At 45.7% G+C, this 26,593-nt stretch overlaps 1 protein-coding gene across 1 annotated transcript; it reads right to left on the reverse strand.

Moving 5' to 3' along the window:
• Positions 1-1,649: 1,649 nt before the first annotated feature.
• Positions 1,650-26,593, reverse strand: LOC144097994 (solute carrier family 22 member 13-like). The gene is made up of 11 exons (XM_077630569.1): positions 26,588-26,593; positions 24,971-25,138; positions 20,531-20,634; positions 17,949-18,103; positions 15,780-15,948; positions 13,908-14,058; positions 7,856-7,947; positions 6,789-6,997; positions 4,567-4,748; positions 3,097-3,218; positions 1,650-1,940 (listed from the first exon to the last, which is right to left on the reverse strand). The coding sequence occupies exons 1-11, from the start codon at positions 26,591-26,593 to the stop codon at positions 1,898-1,900; spliced, it is 1,401 nt and encodes a 466-aa protein (XP_077486695.1). The 3' UTR covers positions 1,650-1,897.

Genomic DNA, 26,593 nt, shown 5'->3' on the forward strand with positions numbered 1-26,593 from the left:
GCCCTGGCACGTGGTTGACCAGTCCTGTCGCGGACGCCAATTATTGTCTCTACTACCGCTCATCGACCGGCTGCCTAGCGAAAGCCGTTGAGGCACAGGGGCTGCTTTACGCTTCCCTCTGGCCTAAAGGCGGGAGTTGGACAACATTTATTTGTAAAGGTTGGTCACTCCGTGCGTGGTGCACGTGTGTCGGTGCGTCGGGGATCGAGAAGGAACTCAATGGGTTGAGGTTTCTCAAACAAACACTTTACTTGGCGGCAGGGAACAACACAAAAAGGTAAAAACGAACACGAGAAGTGACAGGAAGAACAATACAAAACACGGAACGCGACAAGCAGGAGGCACACAATACAAAAGTTAATCCTTCCAGTTAGGACACGAACAACACAGGCATACAATGCATTAGATGTCGAAAATACAACATTACATAGAAAAGAAAAGGAGAAGTCCGGCGGACAGTTCACATACGGGGGCCAAGGTGACGACGCCGGTTCGGGTGGCTGTCGATGCGGCGATGGCTCGAAGGCGGCGGGCCTGGTGCGATGGAACGCGTGCCTCGGCGCGGTAGTTCGGCCCTCAACCCGCGGACACACCACCCGACCTCTTTCGTTGCCTGTCTTCCCTCGACTGTGTTCTCCTCAGCTCGCCGCAACCCGCACGGGGCCGGCGGCCAGCGCACAGTTTCCCTCCCATCATCGGGGCGCTTAATCTTTGTTGTTCCACGTGGGGACGACGGGGAAGAGGGGACGCCGTAACCGGCAAAGCACCCCCGGAGCGCGCCGGAGAGCCGCGCCCTCGGGAGGGCAGAAGAAAGCGCACAAGACTTATGCCTTCTGTGACAGCCGTCGCCGAGTCGGCCGGGCCTGCACGCCCGAGTTTCGGCAACGAGCGCATATGCGCCACTGTCCTTGAAAACGCCGCGCTTCCTTGGAACTCAATGTTCGTTTGGTTTGCCGATGGCCGAGCCCCGAGAAAGACCTCGACGGATCCCCCGCAAGCAGCCGTGCTGCGACCCAGTTACTGCTCTACGTGAGCCCTCTCCTCTGCTCTCTCCCAATGGGCCACGTCCCGCTGGTCTGTGACATCATGGGACCATAATTACGGTCCTTATCCATGTCCAACATTGTTGAACAAAAATTCTGAAAATTTTAGAACTCTGAGGTACTGGTATAGAAGTATTAACGATAAGTCGCAAAATCTTCCTTTTGTAGTGTTTCCATCGCTCGCACGGAGCAGTAAACACTGCCATAGAAAATCAATGGGCGACATCAAAAACGTTAATGGCAAATAAAATACAAGCCTGCCGACGGGAGGTGTGCGGATATATTATTATAGTGAAATCTTCCAATATATGAAAAAATATTTTGTCCGAAATTGTTTGGTATGAGAACGCACCCGTACGAATAACAATTACGGAAAGTTTACACCTGCAGAAGAAACCGTTCCGGAAGCTCCGCAGTATTCGTGACCAAACAGCCAAATGCTAGTAACAGCTAGCAGCGCACGGTCGCCTGTAACACCGGTCATTAAATTTTCCACCAACAATTAAATTCCCGAGGCTGGATTGATGAGAGAAAGCTATCGACAAGAGAATAAAACACGCCTCCGTGTGCAGATACACTTTTATGAGTAAAGTGGTTTTCCAGTACAAAGTGTGGATTAACAGGTGTAATGAAAGTTATATATGATGAATAAATAAACAAATATATGGCCAAATGAATAATAAATGTGCGAAGTGTTCCTGATGACGGCTTCCTTGTCACCAGTCCGAAGTGATGCTTCATTGAGCGATAGAAGATACCGCCTGGTGGCGTCTGGAGACGACGTCAGGTCTGGCACATCGAAGCGGCATCGGTCCCCAATGAGCTTCCCGGCACTCAGAGTGACGTGAGCTCGATCATTCGCCCAAGCTCACGACCGTCAGTCCGGAGAGGTCTCCGCTGCATCGGAAAATGGAATATTTAAGTAAACGAAGATATAAGAAGTAAAAAGAAAAAAAACGCATTGATGCGTTTGCGGTGCTATAGTATATGCGGCTAAATAAGCACAGATTCAAGCCGTATCATCATCTCATGCAGTCGTTTGTGCAACAAGGAACTGTTGTCAAATACAATTCAAGACCGAAGCGGCAAGCGCAATTGAAATGCGGCCCTGCAGTTCACAGTGTCAACAAATTGCGATGGTGTCGCAGTTAATCCTCTAGACGCGGCTAGCGTGACATCACTGGTTGCTGGCAGGTGCGAGATCATTCCTTACGGATTAGTCGCCCCTTCCTTTTCAGGTCGTATCCAACCAGACTGCTAAGGCATCAGCCGTACTTATTGGCCTTAATCAGTTAAATCTGTTTCCTCCACTGTATTAGCGTTTAGAACGCTCTCGTGCTCTTTTCACAGTCTAGGCTTTGGTTGAGGCAGTTTGCCGCGATAAGTAATTTGCCTAGAGGCTACAGGACTTCGGAAGAATTACTTGAGTTGAATTTATTTGTTCCGTACATCATTTTCAATTTGAGTAGCTGAATGGATATACCGCACACGGTTGGAACCAACCACATGACACCATTTTATCATCTTTACGACCCACAATTTCTGGAGGTATTTCATAAGCTAGGTGCAGGTTTAAACAGACTTAACAACAAAAATATCATCGTTTAAAAATGGGTGTCATGCAATTTGAGAATAAACCGCGAATATGGTAACAACAAAATTTCGAGACTTTGTCCAGTAAAATATTTTGCACCCACGTTTTCTTGTTGCTTTAGACACAGGCATATAGAGGCATAAGTCTTCTAGGCTCAGTAGCAGAAGAGAATAATAGACAAAAGAAAAGAAAATAAAGAAGAAAGCCATGACATGGGATCCAAAATGACATACTGGTCTTGGCTCCCAATTCCATTACGTGATTTTGACCAATGTCGACCGCACACATTAAGTGACGCTGAAGCACTCGCGGTCCATGCGAGGCCCGATCCTCCTTTTTTGATGCTGTTCAACGTTGTTGCATTATATTTTCGATTGAAGAAATGGCGGCTCTGAGGCAAGTTGATCAACTGACAATTCAGTTGACAGCTAGATGCTTGGGATATCTGGTATATCTTACCGCTCGTGGGCTGCAAGGCCCTCGAACTTTGTCTCCGGTAGCGCCAGGAGAAGCCAGCCGCACGTGAGACTCGTCACTCCCAGCACGAACAGAGGCCCGTACTCTCCACCAGTGAGCATGGCCTGCGGAGTTGCAAAGGGCGCTTGTGCCCAATATCCCTCCGCACATGAAAGGCTCATAGACTGTGAAACACAGCTGTCAGCAAAAGCTTTGCGGTACATAAATGAAGGGTCTGGCATAATATGCGAGGAGAGCTTGCAAATTTTGCACGGTAGTATCTCGTTTAAGAATATTTCGAACCATCAATTTAATCGGAGCAATGGTTTAGTTTAGATCCCAAATGTATTAAAAATGACACTGTTAATTGTAACCATAGATATAATTCAAAGAAGGTTTCGATTTCTTCGCCAGTAATTATGAGGTTGCTTATATGAATTTTTTGTCTTTCCATGATCAGCTGGCAACAAAATTCAGCAGCGTATAAAATAACGCCTACAATGCTTTTGCGCCTAGAGTGTCTACAGTCAACATCAGATTTCATGCATACGCGCTCTTCCTTGTACAAAATCTACCAGCAATGACCAAAACGCCTAAAGCTCAGCTATTGAACTTAAGTATCAGTTATAGATTGTGCGCAGCGGATTTTAATGCGACAGCATTCGCAAAAATGGCGGCTTGTGTTACGCAGTTCGCTGATTGGCCGAAAGAGGTCACGTGGCCTTATGATGCATCGCAACCTGCCACCGTGGTAGGTGGCAGCAGGCCCACCGGATTGTGAGCAAGCTGCTTACTATGGTAGGTAGGAATTAAAATAATTATAGGCAGAGAGAGGTCGCAAGACCTGGAGACGTCATCCCAATCTGCCCACGGAAGAACGCAGAAATAGAAAGCAAAAAGAGCAATAAAGAGAAGATCAGCACTCAACCAATCCAATCGCATCTGCTTATTAAGCTTTGTGATTGAAGTGGACCTGTTGAGCGCCGACGAGTGTCTCAGGAGCAACCCCGAAGAGCATAAAAAATGACACAAACCCCAAAGCAGCAACAATGGGGAGTTGTGATGCAATTGTATTCCAATCTTAAGGTGCATTAAGTGTCCTCCCAAGCTTTTAGGGCCACAACAACTGCTTGGATCAGGGGGCATTTACGGGCTTTATAGGGTGGGCGAGATAGGAGTGTTGCTTCCGTGTTCATGCGGAATGGGCACCATTGGCTCCGGTGTGTCCGTGCCCGGACCTGTGCGGATACTCATATCCCTACCCATGGGTACGCGCACCTATGTACGGATACCGATACCAGTACCATACCCGCACCCGTACCTTTGCCTGCGATCGTAATGGTGTCCATTGAGACAAATGGCCTATAACTGAAAGTTCTTATGCCAGAGGAAGGGAAATAGCGAGAGAATCCATAAAAGTGTTCATCGCATAGTACCTTAATTAGCGCACTTGGCCAGCAAGGCGCAACGAACCTGCTTCCTCACGAAGGGTGCGGCAAGCGCACCCAGCTGTCCCGCCAGCAGTCCGCAGCTGATGCTGGGCGCTCGCAGCGGCGTCGGGTATTGCTCGAGGGTGAGGAGGGGAAGCTGCGCGGAGGCCACGGTGATCGACGACAGGCCCACCAGGGACAGCACCGTCATCAGGTCCGGAAGGTCTGCGCAATCGATTTTCAATTTCTTTGGTGAATGATAGTGAGTCGTGCACCGAGCCCAAAGTCAACTGGGACGTGTAGCTCAATTAAGAAAGAAAACATTCGGGTTGCGCATGAGAGCGAATATTGTTACTTCGACACTGAAGTTTAAAACGTGTCATGGTCATTGTTCGGCCAGTGGAAAACTTCTATAAAAGCGGAGAAAGCTTCTTATCCATAAATATTAACGGAGTAATCACTAATTGGAAGAGATAATCTGTTCCCTTTTTATGTTAGAACTATCCATGCGTACCGTCGTAAGCGATATTTCGCAGGCCACTGGGTGAACTACTGGAATCCGTGCGACCTGTAGCATTGTGTAAAGCTTCAAATTCGTGCATGGGGAAGAGAATCTATTTGCCGGCTCCTTGAAAGCGTAAGAAGTCTAGGCGGGCTACGTGGTGTATAGCACAAGACTTGGTAACCTGCTAAGCTTTCAAAAGTGCCGTGCACGTTACACCAGACTTCGATTGGCGCATAACTTGAAGCTTTTGATTAAAAAATAAGAACTATTTAAGACTGAGGAGTATGCAGCTGTGTAATCTTGGAAGATGTGCTGCGGTGAAGGCGTGCAAATCAGCTATCGAAAGCTTAGCCTGCATGTTGCGAAGCACCATTCTATTTCTGAAGTGTACTGCCCGAGGGAGAACTTCAGACAATTCCTAAGCGTGAGTTAATTCACTTCCCTTCCTAAAGAGTCACCGAGGCGGTTTTATCAGATGTCTCAAATTCGCTTTTCTCTTGGAACAGTGATTCATGGCTGTATGTAATACAGATACGCGAATCGAAATGGTTTGTACGGGTGACGACCTTTCCAAAATCAATATTTTTGGTCAGAATGAGGATTCTGCCGTTCTAATTTTATTTACAAAAAAGCGCGTACTAATGTACTAAGAGATTACGGGCCAACATAATGGTGAATCATGTATCGCACCTAGACAAGTAAAATTAAGAGGTTCATTGTTTTCTTTTGGACGCGCTCGTTGTTATGTGCTTACAGGATACTTTACTGCAGCAAGGCAGAACATGTGTTTAAAAACAACAACATTCTTAATTACTTTCATATTTCCACTCGCGATGCCAATGTCGACGCTACGCACGGGTACGGTGTCAAGTGCGCTAGCTCCGAACGAAACGACTTCGCTCGTTCCATCCTAGACGCGTGTGGTCTTTTAGCGGTTGTCGTGAGAAGATCCTTCTAATCGGTTCCAAGTGTCCTTCGTATCCAGTGACACAAATTTAAACTATACTTTCCGGAGATTAAATAATTTCGCACACTTTTCATGCGTAAAGAACTAATACTATGTGTCCACGAAAAACCGCACCAACGATAATTACCAGCATGCCTATGTATTTCAAAAGTTCACTTATCCCACATATGTAAGGTGCTACGAGGCAAAGCATGCATTGTTTACTTATGTCCACGCCTGTACGTAGACCGCGCGCAGAGATGCCGACCATCAGCTGGAAACGAGGAGACGCAGTTTGTTTCTTCGCAGCGGCAGCTGTTTATGGAACATCTTCCGCAAAAGACGACAGAAACCCATTCCCGGGCGAGCGAGCAAAAGTACACGTGGGTAGACGCAGAAAGGGCAAATCACAGCGCTTTCACGCTCCGCTCTCTTAGCATGCATGGGTAGCGGACGCACGGTGGAGGCAGGAAGAGGACGGCGAGGTTCGGTACCCTTCCTTTTTTTTTACTAGTTTTTGAAGAAAAGAAATGGAGCAGTAAGTGTCTCACATATCTCCGTCGACACCCGAACCGCGCGGTAAGAGAAGGCAGGAAGGTGGGAGTTAAAGAAGAGAGAAAGAGAACCCGCAGTGGAGGGCTCCGGAAAAATTTGGGAGCCCTCCACTACGGCATCTATTTCTCTGCAGAAGCTGGCTTCCGCAAAATGTCACTCAAAGCCGTGAAAAGCTTTGTGCTCAGACATGCATCTCCCATTTAGCTGAGTTTAGCCAACTAGGAGACACAGCGTACGCTTTGTGAATGTTTCAACTCACGTGCCAGGAAGCTGACCAGAATGGCCATGAGTCCCGTCGCTGACAGTGCCAGGGCCACTGAGCTCCGGCGACCCAGCGTCTCGACAAGCAAGTAGGCCAACACGAGCGTTGGAGGACCCCAGGCCCCACGCACGTCGAAGTTGAATATGATGTTGGTCACTCTTATATACGAAATCACCACCGAGTAGTACACAAACCCATTCGTGAACCTGCAGTCAGTGAAAAATACCAGTCACCTAGGCGCTCCATTTAATTGAATTAAAGAAACAGGTCACTTTGGGTAGATGCTACTTCTGAGCTGTTTTTTATAAACGACGGGCCTCGAATCGCGATACTGATGCTATCAATGGCGCTTGTGCATGGTTGCATTTCTCTACTCTCCACATCAGAACCCATAACGACACTCTTTCTTCTCCTCTTCCTTGCCACCATAGTGGCTCAGAGGTTATGGCGCTCGGCTGCTGACCCGAAAGACGCAGGTTCTATCCCGGCCTCGGTGGTCGAATTTCAATGGGGGCGAAATTCTATAGTCCCGTGTGCTGAGTGATGTCAGTGCACGTCAATGAACCCCATGTGGCCGAAATTTCCGGAGCCCTTCACTGCGGCGTGCCTCATAGCCTGATTCTATTTGGGATGTTAAACCCCCCAAAACCACAAAAACCTCTTCTCCTCTTTCTATTCCCTACTGCAGAGAAACAGTCCAGATACTGATCTTTCCCGCCTACCTCTCTTCCCTTCCAATCATTAAACATCTCTCTTGCTGTGCTTATTTCAAATAAGTCGGCTTTTGCCAGTTAAATTTTTTTTGCTGATGTCTGTGTTTCTCTACACATGAATTTATCGTCCCTGCAACACATTTGATATTTTATGTTGTTTAAAATTTGGATGTAGTGTGAAATTTTCTTTTTTCTAACCTCGTTGGCTGCTGTTCCCCGAGTTTTATGCGAAAGGCTCAACCACTAACAGGCTAAGTGCGTGTGGGTTTTCTCCAGAGGCTTTTATCTTTTCGTACCGAAAACCACATTTTTCTTCACTGTTCTGTGTATGCAGCAATGAATTAACCTCACCAGGTGGTGAGTAAGATGAGCGTGGTCCAGCGCCAGGTTGCCCATAGAAGCCAGTACAACGGTCGGGACATGATTGTCCTGTCCCCGTCGTCCTGAAATTAAAAGAAAATGTCCGGACGGTCAGTCCTCTGGACAAAAATGGATATAAAACTTGGGCTTCATAGGCCTTATTGTAGGCATATGGGCAGATGCGCCGTTGACAGAGGCGTCGACTCAATTTTTGAGCGCGAATTTTGGGCGCCGGTTTTGTCCGATGAATCTTGTAGACAGAGATGAATGCGCAGTTTTCTGCCGCCAACCAAAAGTACTACTGTTATAATTAGTGCCACGGACAGGACTTGATATCTTGAGGCCATTTTTAAGGATTCCACTATAGTTTTTTTCAAGGAAGTTTGTGCCGGTGCATGAAAATCTTCAGGTTGTTTACAGCCGTCAGTAAAAAAAAGTTCCTTAGCGCAAATCGCTGAACGTGTTGGTTCATATCATTATGAGGTACGCAGTACCTGTGTAGTCTGAGCTCATGTTTCGTGTCAAGTATTGCATTTGTGCTGTTTACTTTCCTTTGAAATAGTTCTTTATAAAGGTGGGCTTTATATTCGGTACATAAGCAATTTTCGGTAGTTGAGCACAAAGGTAAAAATGGGCTTTAGGTATGGCTATATCAGAAAGCTAGGAGCTCCAACGTACGCTGCATATCTCAAAACCATCTCTCACCGAACAATCCGGATTCCTATATCACTTGGACACAGGAACCACATCATCTTTCACTGGTTGATTTCATTAGATCAGCGAACCTTTTTTCATTTATATAAGTATCCTCCGCATCCCTCATTTCATAACCATTATGCCCTGAGGCAATAAACATCGCTTAAAAAAAAAAAACAAGATTGTTCGTTTAATTATGATCACAGAAGGGGTCTGGTCTATGAATATTATAAGGCGTCGCTTTTAGGCAGCCTCTCATTTACAGGGATTGAATGCTTCCAAAGACGTACCATGTCCCTCGCTTATCCCTAACACTCCGAGTGAAACGAATGGAATCAGATGCGTAAAAATTTGGGCTGGTCGCGAACTTATGCCGGAAATCCTTAGTTTCGGATCCACCACCGCCAACACATTTCCGGTTAATACACGGTTAAGTAGAACACTTGTGAAAAGTAGCGCGACAAGAATAAAGCTTCCGCTTTCTGAAGACAAAGTTTCGGCCAATTTCGGCCCTGTTGTTCGGCCATAGTGTTGGGTCATTTGTTCACTAGAGACACCTTGGAAGAGGCAACATGTTCCCGGCTCTTTTAACGTCGAAAATATTTGCTTTCTCGCCGCTGCTAATGGAGCTATTATTGTGATCTGTTTACGCTGGAGAAAATAAGTAATCGGAGTTGTATTCACGCCTGCAAGGCTGGCCTCGTAACAAAGGCTGTTAATTCCAAGGCCAAGTATTGTTTTTCTTTCCTCACAAGATATGCATGGAATGTGTCATTAAATAATCTAACAGCGTGATAAAGAAAGCTGCGAGAAGGAGTCACTGTTGTGGCTTACCATTTTTCAGGTTTCTTGGAGCTATATAGTACTCTATAGGTGAAAGATGGGAAAAAAAATATGCACTTTCCTCACTCGCTTTTGATGGTCTAATGTTCATTGGTCGGCTCCTGGCAGCCTGTGCACTTCTGCGAATTTTGTTGGGCTGTTTTGTATTCTTCGATATCTAAACGATTTCCTGTGGAATCCAGAAGTTTTGCTAGGTTGCTGCGGGATCCGTTTGGGCTGTGCAGGCGTTGCTGCTCAAAGCGTCCCTTGCTGTTGACATATAATCACATATACATATATACAGGCTGCAGTCTGTGCAGATGGATTGCAGTGCAAGGCGGACATTATGCACATGATATGGATCAATAACTAGACGATCAATTAATTAAAATTAACCAGTCAGCATTATTTTATTTTAGTAGCCAAGGCTATATTGGAAAATTGAATGCAGTGAGCGTCAAAGGTAAGCCATGTTATTAAATTTCCTTAATCAGCAGCGTGGTTAGAAATACCGAACACTTAAGATGCGCATTTGAAAGCGTATTGAGTTCGCTTATTTTCATTTCATATTTTTAACCTGTGTCGATCATATTCTTTAATTAAAAAAAAACAGACGTCTTTTACCCAGCACAATACCCAGCACAGCGACACAATTTTCTGAATACTCGATGCTAGAAAAAAGCGTTATTTTTTTACTTTGGTATTTCTAACCGCATTGCCGATTAAGAAAATTCAAAAATCTGGTTACACTTTCTATATTGGCGGCCTGTAATTTAGAAGTAGAACTTTCAGTATTAAAATATAAAATTACAATGTTGTAATTTTGTTAAATAATTGCCTACTTCTTGACCTCTATTACATACATACTGTTCAAATCTTTATACAGTCCACTTGTAGAGGATGCACCGACCTATCTCTCGCAGTTTCTAAAATAAAATCTGTAAAGGATAAAAGAATAACCCGGTATATGAAAGCTGCAATTGAGCAGCGAAGACGTCAGAGGAGCAAGCAAAAAGGCGCACACGAAAGAGCGTCGGTGACATTTATTTTATCTCGTCTTAAGTGATATTTTTTCGCTCGAATTCAACACAAACTTGCATTCAGCACCAAACTGCTGCTGCCTCCGAGTGTTGTTTAGGAACAACTCTGCCAATCATTAGAAACTGATACCAAACTCGACAAAAAGTTATGGGAGCACTTTACCAATCTAAAGTGTGGCAAGGCCAAAGCCTTTGGCTTTGCCGACTGCGATTCTAGCGTCCCAGGTTCCCATACCAGTGTCACTCCCGAAGGCTTTTTACCTTGCCACACTTTCGATCTAGACAACGTTGTTGGCGCTTCTTCTTCTTCTTCTTCTTCTTCTTCTTCTTCTTCTTCTTCTTCTTCTTCTTCACCCCAGGTATATGGCACATACCCACGCGGGGGGATTGGCCAAGGTGTAGTTGAATAAACAAAGAAGTTTCCATGGAAGATGATGACTAAAATGTGTCACCAATCGTGAATTTTGAAAAATCAATGAATAAAAACAAGAGAACAATATTCACAGTTAAATAACAGACAGCATTTTGGTGAAAAAAGAAGAGCTCGTATAACTTTAAAAGAATTAGCACATCAACCTACCAGTTGCAATTATGTAATCGTGGAGAAACCCACAAATAGAATTCAATGCAAATCCCTTGGCGTTCGCACCAAGCGATAATAATACTGGCAAAGATAAAGGGAGCCCTAAGCTGGAGAGAGGGACCTCCAGGTAAATCTTTCTCTGAAGTGCGAACCTTGGGCAGTAGAGGAGAAAATGGTCTAAAGATTCAACTTTCCCACATGAGTCACATAGGTTCGTCGGTGTCAACCCACACCTGCATCGATATAAATTCAAACTTGGAATCCTGCACCGCAACCGCGTCATCGTTACCTCAATCAGCCTGGATTTACACGAACGGACGTTCCAATCATATGCTAAGTACTGATAGTCAGTGGTATTTAGTGAGGGATCTCGTAACCTGGCTGATATATGTAGGAACCGCTGAAACCTGGAAATCGCCAGCAGGCTGAAATTCAAGACGGGATGTGTCACTGAGCCGTCAAGAGCCGACCTTGCTAAGTAATCAGCCACCTCATTTGAATGAATACCTGCATTGCCAGGGACCCAGACAAAACGGACCACCTTCAAAGTGCATGGGACAAAAAATCGCAGGATACGGCTCAAAAAATCTTCTTGTGAAGTGTCAAGGGAGACTAACACTGACAATCAGCGAGAATAATAACATGAGACACATAGCATGGAATTTTGTGAAGGGCCATTCCAAGAGCCGAAAATTCCGCAAAGAATATAGGAATATAATCTGGGATGCGGACAGAATAGCTCCATGCCAAATCCTGCGAAAAGATGCCAACTGCACCTTTTTGCCAGTTGACGGAGGCATGGGTAGCAAGCACCGTATGATGGGGGTATTTCTCTATGTGATCCGAGAGAATACCGTTTAAAATGTTTGCTGGCATGTGTTTCGCATGAGATGGGAAGATGTGGTCGAAATGGAATTCCACTGCTGCCGGCGTGTCATCAACCCACTGCAATGAACTGAGATCAACACCAATCGGTGTTAAAAGGTTCTGCGTTAACATAATTTGTGGCATTTGATACCGTGGCCAATGATGAGAAAAGAATAAGGCCGGCTGAGACACAAAAATAGGAGTACTGACATCAGTCACAGGGTCCATCGACCTGAGGAAAGTTCGCACCGTGAGTATTTAGCTAAAGCAGGGCGTTTGAAACTGATTTTGGGAGACCAAGGCAGAGGCGGAGAGCGCGCCTTTCCAGTAAGATCAAGGGTTGAATCTTGTAGCTTGCGCTACCAGAGAACAGAATGCAATCAAATTCAAGTATAGGTCTTACGTAAGCTTTGTATTGTAACAATAACGTGTCGCGGCGCATCCCAAACTTTTTATTGGCGATTCTTGTCAGCCGTCCTAGAGCGCGTTCTCCTTTAAACGCATTGTTCTTTATATGAAGGCTCCAATCTAATGCTGGGTGATAAGTAACACCATGATATTTTACGGATTCCACTTGTGGAATCTGGAGAGAGCGATGGACTAATGAAATGTGCAAAGGCCTGTCTGGAGGAAATACCAAAACTCCGCATTTGTCTACATTCAGGGATAAATTAATACTCTGCAACCATACTCCAAGAGCATCCAAATATCCCAGCAGAATGTGGTAAAGGGAGTGGATATCCCTGGCCGAGGCGAAAAAAGCTGTGTCATATGCATACACAAAAACTGTTATATCAGGACGAATGGGGATGCCACTGACCAAAATATTAAAAAGCAGAGGGGATAGCACCGATCCTTGCGGCACACCTCTTGATTGATAATATTTATTTGAACATAGGATTCCCTCGGCGCAGTAAAAGAATCTGTCCTTCAGAAATCCAGATATCCACGCATAAATTTAGGTTGGAGGATGTAACTGAGCAAGTCTGTTAAGTAAAATAGTATGCTCTACACTGTCATAGGCCTTTGCTACATCAAGAGTGACCAAAGCTGAAACTTCTCTTCTGCGTAGCGAGAGCCGGATTCTGCTCTCTAGATCCACATGCGCGGACCATATAGAGCATCCACGACGAAAGCCAATCTGGGCTGAGCTGAGACCGTTGATGTCATGAACATGCTTTGTGAGGCGACTGTGCACTATTCTTTCTATTAATTTGACTAAATTTGAAGTCAGTGCAATTGGCGCTTGCGGTCGGCTTTTCTTCTTCTTCTTCTTCTTCTTTTTCTTCTTCTTCTTCTTCTCCTTCTTCTTCTCCTTCTTCTTCTTCTTCTTCTTCTTCTTCTTCTTCTTCTTCTTCTTCTTCTCTGGCTTCTGACTTCTCTGCTGGTGGCGCGCCGTTACCATGACGACTTCGGGTGTGACGTCACCCTCTCCCGTCGCTATATTGACGGCCGCGATATATCGACGCATTTGGTTGTTTTCTTTGTTTTTATCGCTACAATTGGCTACAATTAATTAACTAATCTCTCTACAGTCATCAAACTTGGCGTGGGGGTTACATTTTGTCCTCTCTGTCTGATGCTACCATTTGTGAACTGCTATCCGGATTAGTTGACGCGTTATTTATGGAAGACGGGGTTTCACCGGACGCGCGACTATGCGCCATTAAAGCTTTCGCCTTAATATTTCCAACTATTGCACAGTACAACTGCGATGCGTGTAGGTTGTTCCAAGCGACATCCAGGCATAATATATGCGCGTGAAAAAATACAAACATAGAAATACCACAACTAATGCTGATATCGACGAGGGTATGAAATAATATGTCCATATGAACGGTGCCGCTTTGTGTTTCGATTGAGTTGCAATACTCTTTTTTAGCACTTGAGACGAAAAAATATATGATACCTAAGGTTCTTTCTATATACGCGATTTCAAATTATCTCCTCTGTGTTGACCGCTGGCAAGTTTGGAATGCTGCAGACCCGTACGCGGTGCTTAAATTGCGAAACGACTGGCTTCGAACGATCTCACCAGGCTTTCGAGCTTGGCGCGTGTCCTGGTCCAGAGGTTCAGCGCCGTGATGGGATTGAGGCCGTTCTTGCGCGCGGCGGCTAGCAAAACCCGCTGAGCCCGGTTGTACTCCCGCACTCGCAGTAGCCAGCGAGGGGACTCCGTTGTGAAGCTGCGAAGACACCGTGCCGTCACGGCTTGTATAACCTTAAAGACGGCAAAAAAGGTGAGAAATCTGCCAAAGGCGAAGTGTGGCCAGAGATATTGCTCATCAGAAAGTATGATATGGTTTGGTTTATGGGGGTTTAACGTTTCAGAGCGACTCATGCGATGAGAGACGCCGTAGTGAAGGGCTCCGGAAATTTCGACCACCTGGGGTTCTTTAACGTGCACTGCCATCGCACAGTACACGGGCCTCTAGAATTTCGCTTTCACTGAAATTCGACCGACGCGGCCGGGATGGGACCCGCGTCTTTCAGGCCATCAGCCGAGCGTCATAACCACTCATCCACCGCGGGGGCTACTAAGTATATGATATGAATGGCATGGAAATATGATGTAATTGTGGGGTTTAACGTTCCTAAGTGCCACATGGGCTATGTGGTGTTGCACGGTATGGTATGATATGGCATGCATGATATGGTATGGTATGCTATGGCATGCATGATATGTATGGTATTATATGGTATGGTACGGTACGGAATAGTACGGTATGGTGTGGTATGGTATCATATCCTACGGCATGCATGATATGGTATGGCACGGTGCGGTATGGTATGGTATGGTAAAGTATGGTACGGTACGGCATGGTATTGCATGGAAAGGTGAGGGGCAGTATTGCATAAAATGGTATGGTATTGCATTGTGTCTTATGGTATTGCACGCTATGGCATACGATCACAAACGCTAATTGCATTCAGTGCTGCACTTCTGACGAATTTTACGTAGAGAAAAAGTTATTTGTTAGTGTTTGCAGCGTACTCGCAGTAATGGGAGGACCTTATGAGAAGTGAGCAGAGCGAACAGTGCATATGTGATACCTTCTGCTCAGACATTCCAGACTCAAGTGAACCTATGGTGCCTGGAAAGCTTGTGAGCGATGACTGCGGCTTTCTATCTCTTAGACTGCGTCTATCTATTAAACTGCATGCAACTCCCCCCTCCTCCTCTCCCCCCCTTATAATTCCCGCTTTGCTCCAGGGTTGAGCGGACATGTCAGGCGCCACATAGACGGCTTTTGCCTCGGGAACCCCCGCAGATGCAATCTGCTGAAATAAAGCTTTCAAACAAACAAACATGCCGTGCGAATTTACCATCGTACGGGTGCGGCAAAGTGTACTTGCATCATGTGACCCTATTGCAAGAGGGCGGCCCGTCCACCGGTCGACTGTGGCGCAAGATGTGCTCACCACTTAAGCAGCTAGACCAGATGAGGGCCGGAAATGTCGCCCAAGCTGCCACAACGGAGGGACCTGAATTCATGAGTTCGGCTGTTTCCCACAGCTTGGATGTTTTTCAGAGGAAGGTGACTGACCTTCACGCAACTAAATGGATAAGACGCTTTTGTGCAGGCGTGTTTTTGTTGCCAATACTTTTGCTTTGTGGGTGGCGGTGCAGCGAAACTGCAACAGGGTGTTTTGGTAGTATGCTTGTAGATGCATTTTAGCGGATACTGACGTGCGTCTGCGCTACGATTCCCATCATACGGTTGTTGTTGCTGCCACTCCCACCAGCCTCGTTTTTATTTTATTAGCCAAGAGCAGCATTTTCGCTCGGAGCGTAACACTCTCAACTTCTGCGCCCTACGGTCCAGCACGGCAGTGGGGAATGCGCGATTTATTCACAGGACAATTCAGTGAATCTGGAAGTAGACGCCGTGAAGAGGGCTCATACCCGAACTGGAAGATTAGCAGTGCGACGGGCGCCATGGCGGTGAGCGTGACGAGTCTCCAGCCGGTTTTGGCGCGGTACAGCCACCCTAGCGCCAGGCTGCCTACGCTGTATCCCAGCTGCATAGCCATACAGTACACGGCCAGGTCGCGAGCGGTCACCATCTCTGACACTGCGCGCACGGAGAACGACACAACACGTCACTCGAATTGCCTCGATGCATAAAGCATTCCAAAGGAACCGATCAGCCGAACGAACAAGGCAAATGAACATTAGCATAGTACTAATTTTACCCGCCATACTGATTACAACAAATTGCGGATCGTTTCCTTTATCGTCTTTTGCATAAAGGCGTACAATAAGTTAACACACATTTTTACGACAGGTGCTTTGTTTCATTGTGAAAACAAGCACTTCGAACTCTTCAGCTCCTAGCCCAAAAAAAGCCATACCATGTTGTGTTCATTGTCCTATTTTGTTTATTGTCCTTAAAGCTTGCGTACACTTCTCTGTACTAACTTTGTATCTTAAACAATAATATCTGAAGTACTGAATTTGTTTAGTTTGCAGAACCGTCACGCAACTCGTGTTCTGAGTTCTGGGGTCTCTTCTATTTTTAAACTTGAAGTACACAGCCACGCACCAAAGCAAAACAACTCTCATTATGATTCTGAAGAGAATGCACACCTTAGGCCTTGTGGCGCACGTGAAAACTATACTAGTAACATAGGGTTTCGAGAATTGTTTGCTGGAAGCTTTGAGCCAAAATGGTAAGAGAGCGCACAGCGCGTCCGCGCGTCCTCAAGATTTTTCCATTCTTCGAACTCAGAGAGCTAACAGTCCTCGTTTTATAGTTGCAGCGAAGTTCGCTTAACGGTGTTTTTATCGGTGTTTCTAACAGTTAGCTGCCCCTCAGGAATGAATGTGAAGAAATGAACATTGGCAGGACACATTATCTGAAGAGATGATAGCCGATAGTTTGTTAGGTTAACCAGGGCGATTTCATGAAAAGGAAAACGGTAGAAGGTAGTCTCAGGAGACCAGGAAAGCGAATGAGATTCGGAAGTCTGAGGGATAGGGTGGCGGCGGATAGCCCAGGACAAGGTCAATTGGACGGATATGAGAGGTGCCTTCATCCTGGCGCGAACCTACGTCATTAATGATTATGAGCTGTCCCTTAACGCACCGTGTATTGCGAGTAAGTCAGTGCGATCAAGCAGTGCAGAGTAACACGTTTCATCTCAAGCGGGTAAGGCTCGCTAACGGAGAAAAGACAGTTTTGCACCAGGTTACACCCGCTACCTTGGATAGCTCAAGCAGGCCTTGGCTCGCTAGACCTTGCTACCCACACCCGTGATAATACGAAACGGTCAACTCGCCAAAACTGGTCAGCGATGTGGCTCCCTCATCCTCGTGCAGTTGGTGGGTCTATCGATGTGTGTTTTGTTTGTATGGAACGAGATTGTCTGTTTCAGGAGCTTAAAACAGTTGAATTTCTACACATGTGGGGCGACGCCACCTTGGATTGGACGCCACCAGGCTTAAGCCTAGGCCAGAATGGCATATTAGCAACAAAGAACAGTGGGAGAATGCGGTAACCAGCTCGGAACCTGAAGTTCAGAGGCTGGTGGAGGATTGGGCACTGGAGGTCGCCTGCAGGCACGAAGCCGCGACCATCGCCTGAAGCCTGGACCCAACACCGCATCCACGGCGGTGACAACGCAACCTTTTTGGTTCATTAAAGTTTTCAATGAAGAATGAAAATACACATGTGGCGTTACCGATTACAGGCAAAAAGTCGGAAACGCAAAAAAAAGTTATTCATGCTATGGAGCTCAAATGAGCAGATCGTAATATGAATCAAATGGCGCCACAACTTTCTACTACGCACCAACTTTCTACTCCAGGTCCGCGGTGGTTATGCGACGTATAATTTTGCCACATTGCCGATAGAAGGCGCCCTTTTACAAAACCATATCGTTTAAACTCCATCACAAGCCGCTGACGTCCGTTTTCCGGTCTTTCGAATGAGGAATGGCACGCATCCTTAAGATGACCAAAATGAGAACGATTTCATTTGGACGCTCCGTGGTGGCGTAAATGTTTTGTATGACTATGCTGTGACAAGTTTACTGACACCACAGTAAGAGGGCGCGATGTGAATTCTCTCACCGAGGACGTACGAGACGAGGGCGACAGGCGTGACGCATAGGGCGACGGAGAAGCGCAGGGCGATGTATGCGGCCGGCGACGAGATGGTGGGTAGCGCCAGGCCCACTGCGGCTAATGTCAGTAGGCTGATGAGCAGAGAGTAGCGACGGCCCAACCTGCACGCAGACAGGCACTACTCTTGATCTCTAGCGATAAATCTATAATGATGACCCGGCTCTCCAGCCAGTGCTATTCTATAAATTGGGGGTTTCAATCTCATCTCAGCTACGTGGGCCGTCTTGGCAGACTTGTCTCCCAGGGGAAAAGGAAGGAAGCGGACGAGGCAAAAATAAAGTTATAAGGAGGAAAACTAGGCAACAAATTTTTTATTTTATTTATTTATTTATGAAATACTGCGGACACTAAGTCCAAGCAGGGTGGGCGTACAAGTGACCGAAATAAGAAAGAAATAACACTGGAAAATAGACAGAAATAGCACTAATTGGTTAGACCTCATGGGGCAATGGTTGGTTTATTTGATTCCAATCTATTATAGTTCGTGGGAAAAATGAAAACTTGTAGGTGTCTGTTTTGGCGAATATAGGTGTTAGAAAACTAGGGTGATAATGTCGAGTTTGTCTGGCAGATAACGGCTTTAAGTATAATGAGGGGTCCAGACCAAATTTGTTCTCTAATAAAAGCGCAAGAAATTCTAACCTGAACTTTTTTTTTCGGAGTTCAAGTCGTTCAATTTGGTTAATTTCCATCAAAGTGGTGGGGGAGTCAGTCTTTGCATATATATTAAAGATGAATCTAACAGCCTTTCTCTGTATTCGTTCCAAATTGTCTATGTTAGATTTAATATACGGGTCCCACACTACGCATGCGTATTCGAGTTTTGGTCTGATTATAGAAGAATAACAAAGTAGCTTGATGTTAGGAGACGCGTTCTTCAGTATGTCTTAAGCAGCACAATTTGCGAAATGCGGAAGAGCAAATGTTATTGATATGCAAGTTCCACGTTAATTTGCTAGTTATAGTTATGCCTAAGTATTTGTAGTTACATACCTGTTCAAGAGGGGACGAAATTAATTTGTATGTGTAACTATGTGGTATGTTTTTTCTTGTTATCGGAAGATACACACTTCTGTCAGCATTGAGAACCATGCCCCATTGGTCGCATCATTTCAAAACATTGTTCACAACATTGTTCAAAACATTCTGGTTATCCCTATTAGTAATTTCTTTGAATAATATACAATCGTCTGCGAACAATCTAATATGCACTGATGGGCTAATTACTTGAACAAGGTCATTAATGAAGAATGAAGAAAAACATAGAAATAAAAGCGAATAAATTAACAGCTTTGACAAAAATGGCCACTCCATATATATATATATATATATATATATATATATATATATATATATATATATGCGTTTTGTTGTTTTTATTTTTCCAGCATTATTCAAAATTTGTTGCCCATTATCATGGAGAGCAAGCTATTCAGTGAGGAAAGGATTCCGGACGGAGAGTAATAGTTACTTCCTCATCAGCCCGCCTGAGAAAGGGAATGAAGAAAACCGAATACTACTCGAAATTACTTGTCCCACGTAGCGCTATGCCTAATGATTTCAGCGTATTTTCTTACGGAAGTTTATTGGAAAAAACACACAACGTTATATAGCTCACACAAGCATGCGCTGCTGGAAACGTCGCCACTTATTGCTTTTTTGTTCTCTTTATACACCTTTTACAGAAAAACCACTTTGCTGCCTAATGTGGGGTCTCATATGATCGGATCTTTTAGCAGGTCTTGACATATACTGGGGTCGTCGGCACCATGCAGACCGGGGAGGGGCTATCGACGAACACAAGCCGCGCATTGTAATCATGCGGCCACTTCAAGGCGTTTAGCTCATCTCCCGGTGGCCATGAAGCGGATTAAAAATGTTTCGCTGACAACTGGCGCTAATACATTGTTAAAAGAAAAACATTTTATAGAGAAAAAAATGCTAGATACCTCTTCCAAACCAGGCTGTGCTCTACGGTAGTGCTGACACAGATTTACTGACTGTGTGCATTCATTTTATTGCTGAGCAAGGATGACTGAATTAGAGTGTCTAAAAGCGCTGATTTGCTTAGAGGCGGCTTCAAGACACAAGAATGAGTGAAAAATTAAGGCATAATTGACACCGTGGAAGCATTTTCAAGTTTCAACGTAGATATAGGAGCATTCGGTAGAAATTCGGTAGGATTCCTGGAATGCTCCTTAAATTATAAAGCATCTGAAAATTGCCCCTTCCCACAATTTCATAGCGCCTGAAGAGTTAACAGCAGGGAATCATGACAGGGTGTGTTCATCTCTTTTTTGATCCGCGGGACTTAATCATCGTCACCCGGGAGCGGCCGGAAGCTCAGCTTCCAGCCAGTAACCAAGGCTGTTCCGGTCACTAAGGTTGTTCATGCTCACCGCGGACGCCACCTTCACACAAAGGAAAACTGTTGTGTCCTAAGAGTTTCAGTGCCAAGGAAGAACTCACTGTGCATGTCAGGCAAAACGAGTTTTACTACAGGCACTTCACAGTAAGCTGCACCTCACCTATCACACAGCGGAGCTGCCATGATGATGCCCACGATAGAACCAATGGTGTAGGCGCTCGACGCAGCATCGAGGAGCCAATCACGACGGCACACCAACTCCCACTGCACGCAGCATAGGCAAGAAATGCGTGCTGAGGTGTTCGGATGAAGAAGGCTGAGACATAAGAACATTGCTACGGAAGTAGCAGCAGGTGTCTCGCATGGGCGTTACAGCATGTCAAAAACAAGAGAAAAATTTAAAGAAAAATTTCATCCCCTTGCGCTCAGAGTACAAGTGACCAGCGCTAGTTCGTTTGGAAAAGGATTAAAACAATGATGTCGACTAGCCTGATTGCCACTGCCAATGACAGAACGCGTGTGGCAGCAGTAGCCATGAATGACTCAGCGTATACGCCGCTGAAGCAAAGCGTACTCTGCATAATGGTTCTGGTTAGGACCTTCGGTCAGAATACGGTTGCCAATGGCGGCCTTTGCCAGAGGTTGGAGACCAGGCTAGGGGGGCCGCGCCGCTTTGCCGGCAGCTTGGTACATATGTATCTTTACTGCACCTGTTTAGTTCCTCTGAATCTTATTACGCTGGTGCATCCACACACCGGGTGAGGACGGGGCATGCGCACTGGATGACGACATCGACGACGACGAGGAACTATTGGAAGCATTGGCCAACATATCTAGCGCTATAAAACGGAGAAAAATAACAATAAAATAAACCCAAGGAAACTAACGATATCACCGCTTCGTCTTGTGCTGTCTAGGGGTGAACGTGATTTCTACGTGCTGCCACATAAATGCAGTTCTTTTTCTTATTGCTTTTTTTTCTCTATATTCACATTTTTCGCAAAAAAAGTGGTAGTGTTTTAAACATTGAATGACCTTGCCAATGTGCTTTCACTGTGTCACTATGATTTTTGCTATGATCTTCACTGTGCTGTGACTTTGTATTCCTAATTTTGTTTTCTTCCTTGCTTTTCGAAGTGGCCTGCAAAATAACACTAAAATAAACCCAAGGAAGCTAAAGATACCATCGCTTTGCCGTGTGTTGCGCAGAAGTGCACGTGAACTCTACGAGTTGCCGCATAGATTCGGTTCTCTTATTGCTTTTTCCTCTATATTCACAATTCTCGCAGAAGAGTGGTAGGGTTTTAACGGAGTTAAAGTATAGACGTGCGAAAGCACGTGTTCAGTCTGATCGGCCCATGCTTTTACTTTGCTGGGTCGTCGGCACGTCTGGCAAACATATTAGTTCGATAGTATTATTAGTCTATGAAGACGATGATGCGCCGTGCACAGCACGAGAGTGTGCTGCCGTTTAACACGAGGCCTGACCGGCTGCAGCGATAGCATAGCACTCTCGTGCAGTGGCCAGCGAAGCTAATGTGTTCGCGCCGCCGAGGGCTCGAAATCCAGTCGCGGCAATATATATATATATTGTTTCTACATGGGTTATTTCTAAACTAGGTTTGTTCAAGGTCATTATAAACCTGAAGCTTCACACAAACTTGGAAAGCCTGTTAGATCTGGCGGAGTGCTGATTTCGCACCAAAATTGGGATGCGGAAGTAATGGAGTTGCCGGACAGCCTCCGAAGCCGGCTACAAAGCTAACAGTTTGTCAGACCAGGCGAGCACGGCAAAACATTAAACGTCTTGGCATTGACGTGGAATACATGCTATACCCTACTGGACACGAGAAAGCACCGCCACGCCGTCCGGATAGTATGCCCCATTCAGGAGCAGTCGTTTCTCAGCAACGAGGCGCTGGGCGTTCGAGTCATTTCTTGAATCGCTCTTGAAGCACGTCGTACATAGCACGTGACACTTAGATATTTCAGATGTTGCAAATAAATGCATATATTAGAAAATGTTGCTATGCGCTGTCTTAAACGGAATAAATTTTTTTAACGCCCAGGGCATACACAGAAATACAGCGGCATCTCAGGGACTAATTTGGGCGTCTCTATTTAACGGGCACTGAGAAGAAATGGCAGTTTCTCTGCATCAATTTCAAAGACACTTACCTGACTGAAACAGCCTTTATCCGCTAGGAAAGGTAAAAAAGTTTGCAGAGTGCGTAAGAGAGGTTTTCTAGCGCGTGTCCCTGAGTCTAGGCTGCAGCAACGTTAACTTCTAAACAGCTGAGTTGTTTTCGGTCTTGACGTCATAAGTTGAGCGAATTGAGCGGCGCAAAAAGTTTTAAATCCATCTTACTCAATAACTCGTCTTTTAGTGTCGGATGAGCACCAGCATAACCGGGAACTGTAACTGAATTGTTTTTCCTCCAATCAAATATTCGGTGACGTTGTCCTCAATTACCCTTCAAAACTGTCTTGCAAAATTGTAACGGAATGAAGGAAAAAAACTGTTACAGCTGCATATTATGCTCACCAGTGTACCCACATTCCAAATCCAACGAGAAAAACTTTTTAGCGGCGCTGAAGTTTGAGAAATCCGTATGTCGCCATTTTCGGAAGTATTAGCATTTAGTAAATTTTAAATATCTATTCAAAGTTGTGAGAAATACCACGAAGAATGTGTCAAACCAGCTCGAAAGTCCAGAGACCATGAACTGTTTTTTACCGTGCTAATCTCGTCGTGATTCCCCGTACGATCTGTCAGAAACTGAGACGGGTAATAGCAAAGGGGTCCTGTGAGACGAGTTATTGTTGGACGTTGGCTGGCAGTCCATCATTCGTGTACTTTTTAAGGCGATAACATTAAAAACCTCATCAGAGAAAAAACAAACCGCGACGTCTGGCTGCATCCTGCGTCGTTTGTCGCAAATTCGCTGATTGGTCGATGCCGTCTGTGATCTCATGAGACTACCTGACATGCTCGAGTTGGCAGGTGTGAAGCAGGTGCACGGTCAGCTGGCAGATGGCAGGTGAGGTAATCACGTGGCATGGCTGAGAGTGGTGGCGGGTTTCGACTTCAGCTCACCGGTGTGCTTGGTTGTGTGCAAACGCGTCTACTAGACAGCTCCTCATATCAGGTTTGAATGGAGCAAGAACGACCATAGCAGCACAGCTCATCGGCCTAATAATGGAAATTTATTCGCAAAGGCTAGGGCGCAACAAAGGACCAGAATGAAACAATCTATTTCTAATATTAGACCAATTACCTGTGCTGCTTGGGAACGCCACGTGTGTCTAATAATAATAATAATTGGTTCTTGGGGAAAGGAAACGGCGCAGTATTTGTAATATATATTCGGACACCTGAACTGCGCCGTAAGGGAATGGATAAAGGAGGGAGTGAAAGAAGAAAGGAAGAGAGAGGTGCCGTAGTGGAGGACTCCGGAATAATTTCGACCACCTAGGGATCTTTAACGTGCACCGACATCGCACAGCACACGGGTGCCTTAGCGTTTTTCCTCCATAAAAACGCTGCCGCCGCGGTCGGGTTCGAACCCGGGAACTCCACGCGTGTCTACCGCAATGGAAAATCTCGACAAGTATAGAGAGCGACTACGGAAGTATGTCGCTGCAGGTGGATTAACGGTGGCTGCACAGGCTCAGCGCTTGAGATGAGTAGTAATGATGAAGGAGGACAAGCAGGCCGACCATGGACTTCAGACATTAATTTTGATTTCACTTCATTTATTGAAATTTCGGTAAATACAGTTCGGCCGTGAAACCGAGGCAAACAATGACATGCAGATAATCTAAGCCTTTGGCACAACTGATAGACATTATCAATACGTAATTTAATTTAGTGCCCCATAACTTTTAACTTCATATAACTTGGTGATAAGAGCTCCAAACACACTGATTGGAAGGGGCTGCCTAATGAAAGCAAGCTCACAACGATCTGTGTATGAAAGCTTCATCTATATAGAAATCAGTACATAGCGTGCAAACGCGATGTCGCGAATTCGCGACATTGGGCTGTACAAGATTGAGACAGTGACAGACATCAACTGAGGGGACGTTAAATGCTGAGCACAGTAACAAAAATACCGCGTGAACGTCCAAAGTTGCTTGGCTATTTGCTTTCAATGCTCTAAAGTTAGATCGCTACAGGGAAGCTCTTTGGTGTGGACAAAACCTTTGCAGCTGAGTGAGAGAGAAAATCAAGTCCAGCTTTCTCGGGCAAAAATTTTGAAATTTGAAAATTGGAAGACACTCTTATGAAAATATCTAAGATATTTTTCCATTATTCTGATATGTAGCAAAATATTTCTATTAAAGTGTATCCATGGGTCGCATTGAACAGTTAAGACTGCCATTGAAAGCCAATGGGGAACGCTTTTGAGGATAGCAAAAACGTGAAGAAAAAAATACGAGACTGCCATCGGGTGATCTGCGGATATATTCATTGTTATAGTGAAATCTTACATTATATTAAATATTACGTTCATAAATGGTTTCACGATTAAAAATGCCTTTGTCCAGACTTGCTGGGAATGAATAATCTGCCCGCACATGCGGTTCGGACGCCCACCTCGGTGACAATAGAGGTGCTCCTGTCGGCCACATCGAACTCGAAGGAGGCACAGCTGGCATTGCCGCCGGGTTCCAGGCACGGGTTTTCGTGGAGGGTCTCATTGGCGCCCCTGCACCGGAACACGGTCGTCTGCTCCGTCACCTCGGGGAGAAAGCGGTGCAGCTCCTGCGCCGTTCAACGCCGCAACTGAGCTTCCGCGAAAGTGAAATTCTTTTGCAGCGATAGCTACATTACGGTAGCATTTCGAGCCTTCGGCGTGGCTGCGCCGCCACGCTGTCACATGGTTGGTCACGTGGTGCGTAGCAGCTGCTGGCGGCACGGAGCCGTGGCTGATCACGTGGTTCGTCACATAGTTGGTCACGTGACCAAGTTCCACTCGGCCAACTCGAGCTATCGCGCCACTCCAGGTTTAACGAGAGCTAAACCACCGCCAATTTTTTGAAGAGCTATTATAAATAGACTGTGTTGCTGCTGCCCGTACCAGTCGTCCATCGCTAGGTTCATTCCGCCCCTTGTTTGCATGTTTTGTAAGAAAATCTGGATGGCAGTGAAGGAAAGAAAGCATTTTTTGAGAAGAAAATTTGCTACGTTGCGCAGTCCTAAGCATGTCTGTCTATAGAGAGGTCCATTGGTGTGCTTCTGACTGCATCGACAACATGGCGATAACGACTGGTCGGAGATAGCCTGTATCACAGAATGCGTCCTCTCCGCAATTACAGGGCCGCCTTTTCCGTTTTAGGTTTGTCAATCCACCACAGTGATAGCCTGCTATCACCGGCGAAGTCGTCGCAGGGCCATGGTACCAAAAGCGGAGAGAAAGGGTCTTTATGCGCGCAGCTTTTAATAATTTGCGAGCGGAATCTTTAACGTGCAGGATTCACTTTTTGTCACCACCCCTATTGCGCTGCTTGCAACATGCACGCGCTTGCATTAGGCACAGACCATGGAATTTAAATGATCACCTTCGTTAACGGGTGGACCTTGCAGATGCCACCGACATCAAAGAATGAGCTGGACAGCGTGAGGCATAAGATGAGCTTGATCGTTGCGGTGTATTTTCGTGTTTGAAGACAACGAGCTCCCGAACGGAGATTTAAATTGACTGGTGTCGTCAAGCAACGTGACATCATTTAGTAAAACTTGATGCTGGGCTAGTTGGTTAAACATTTCTTTAAAACAGGCTAGCGCTAAAAAAGACGAACACAAGGCGGCAGAACGACGACATGACACAGATGAGAGCTACTAACAATTATTGTTAGTAGTGTTCATCTATGTCGTGTCGTCCTTCTCTCGCCTTGAGTTCGTCTTTTTTAGCGCTAACCTGTTTCACAGAAAAGTGATATAAATGCAACGTAGATGCACGGCGCACGCAGAACAGTAATAAAAGGTCGACAGATCGGTGCCGAATGTGAATGCTGCTGTTCAGGGTTGCGACCCGCGAAAACTTTCAGGCAGCCCGCGACGAGACATGCCCGCTTTTGTTCAGCGTACGTACGGCGCTTTCGATGGTGATCGCAACTGCTCATAGGAAAGACGAAAAAAGTGAAGCTGGTCCATAAGTGGGCGACGCATGCTGAAATGCAGCCTAGCTGAAGCCACGTGCTACCGGTAGACGTCCAT

This window comes from Amblyomma americanum, chromosome 7 (assembly GCF_052857255.1).
Source record: "Amblyomma americanum isolate KBUSLIRL-KWMA chromosome 7, ASM5285725v1, whole genome shotgun sequence".
NCBI classification, from domain to species: Eukaryota; Metazoa; Arthropoda; class Arachnida; order Ixodida; family Ixodidae; genus Amblyomma; species Amblyomma americanum.

What these genes read in the sequence shown, in the direction of transcription:
- LOC144097994 (XM_077630569.1), bottom strand. An exon ending in GCACCTCTATTGTCACCGAG is followed by an intron (nt 20,635 to 24,970) that starts GTGGGCGTCCGA and finishes TGCTGCGTGCAG; the next exon opens with TGGGAGTTGGTGTGCCGTCG. An exon ending in CACCCTTCGTGAGGAAGCAG is followed by an intron (nt 3,219 to 4,566) that starts GTTCGTTGCGCC and finishes GCAACTCCGCAG; the next exon opens with GCCATGCTCACTGGTGGAGA.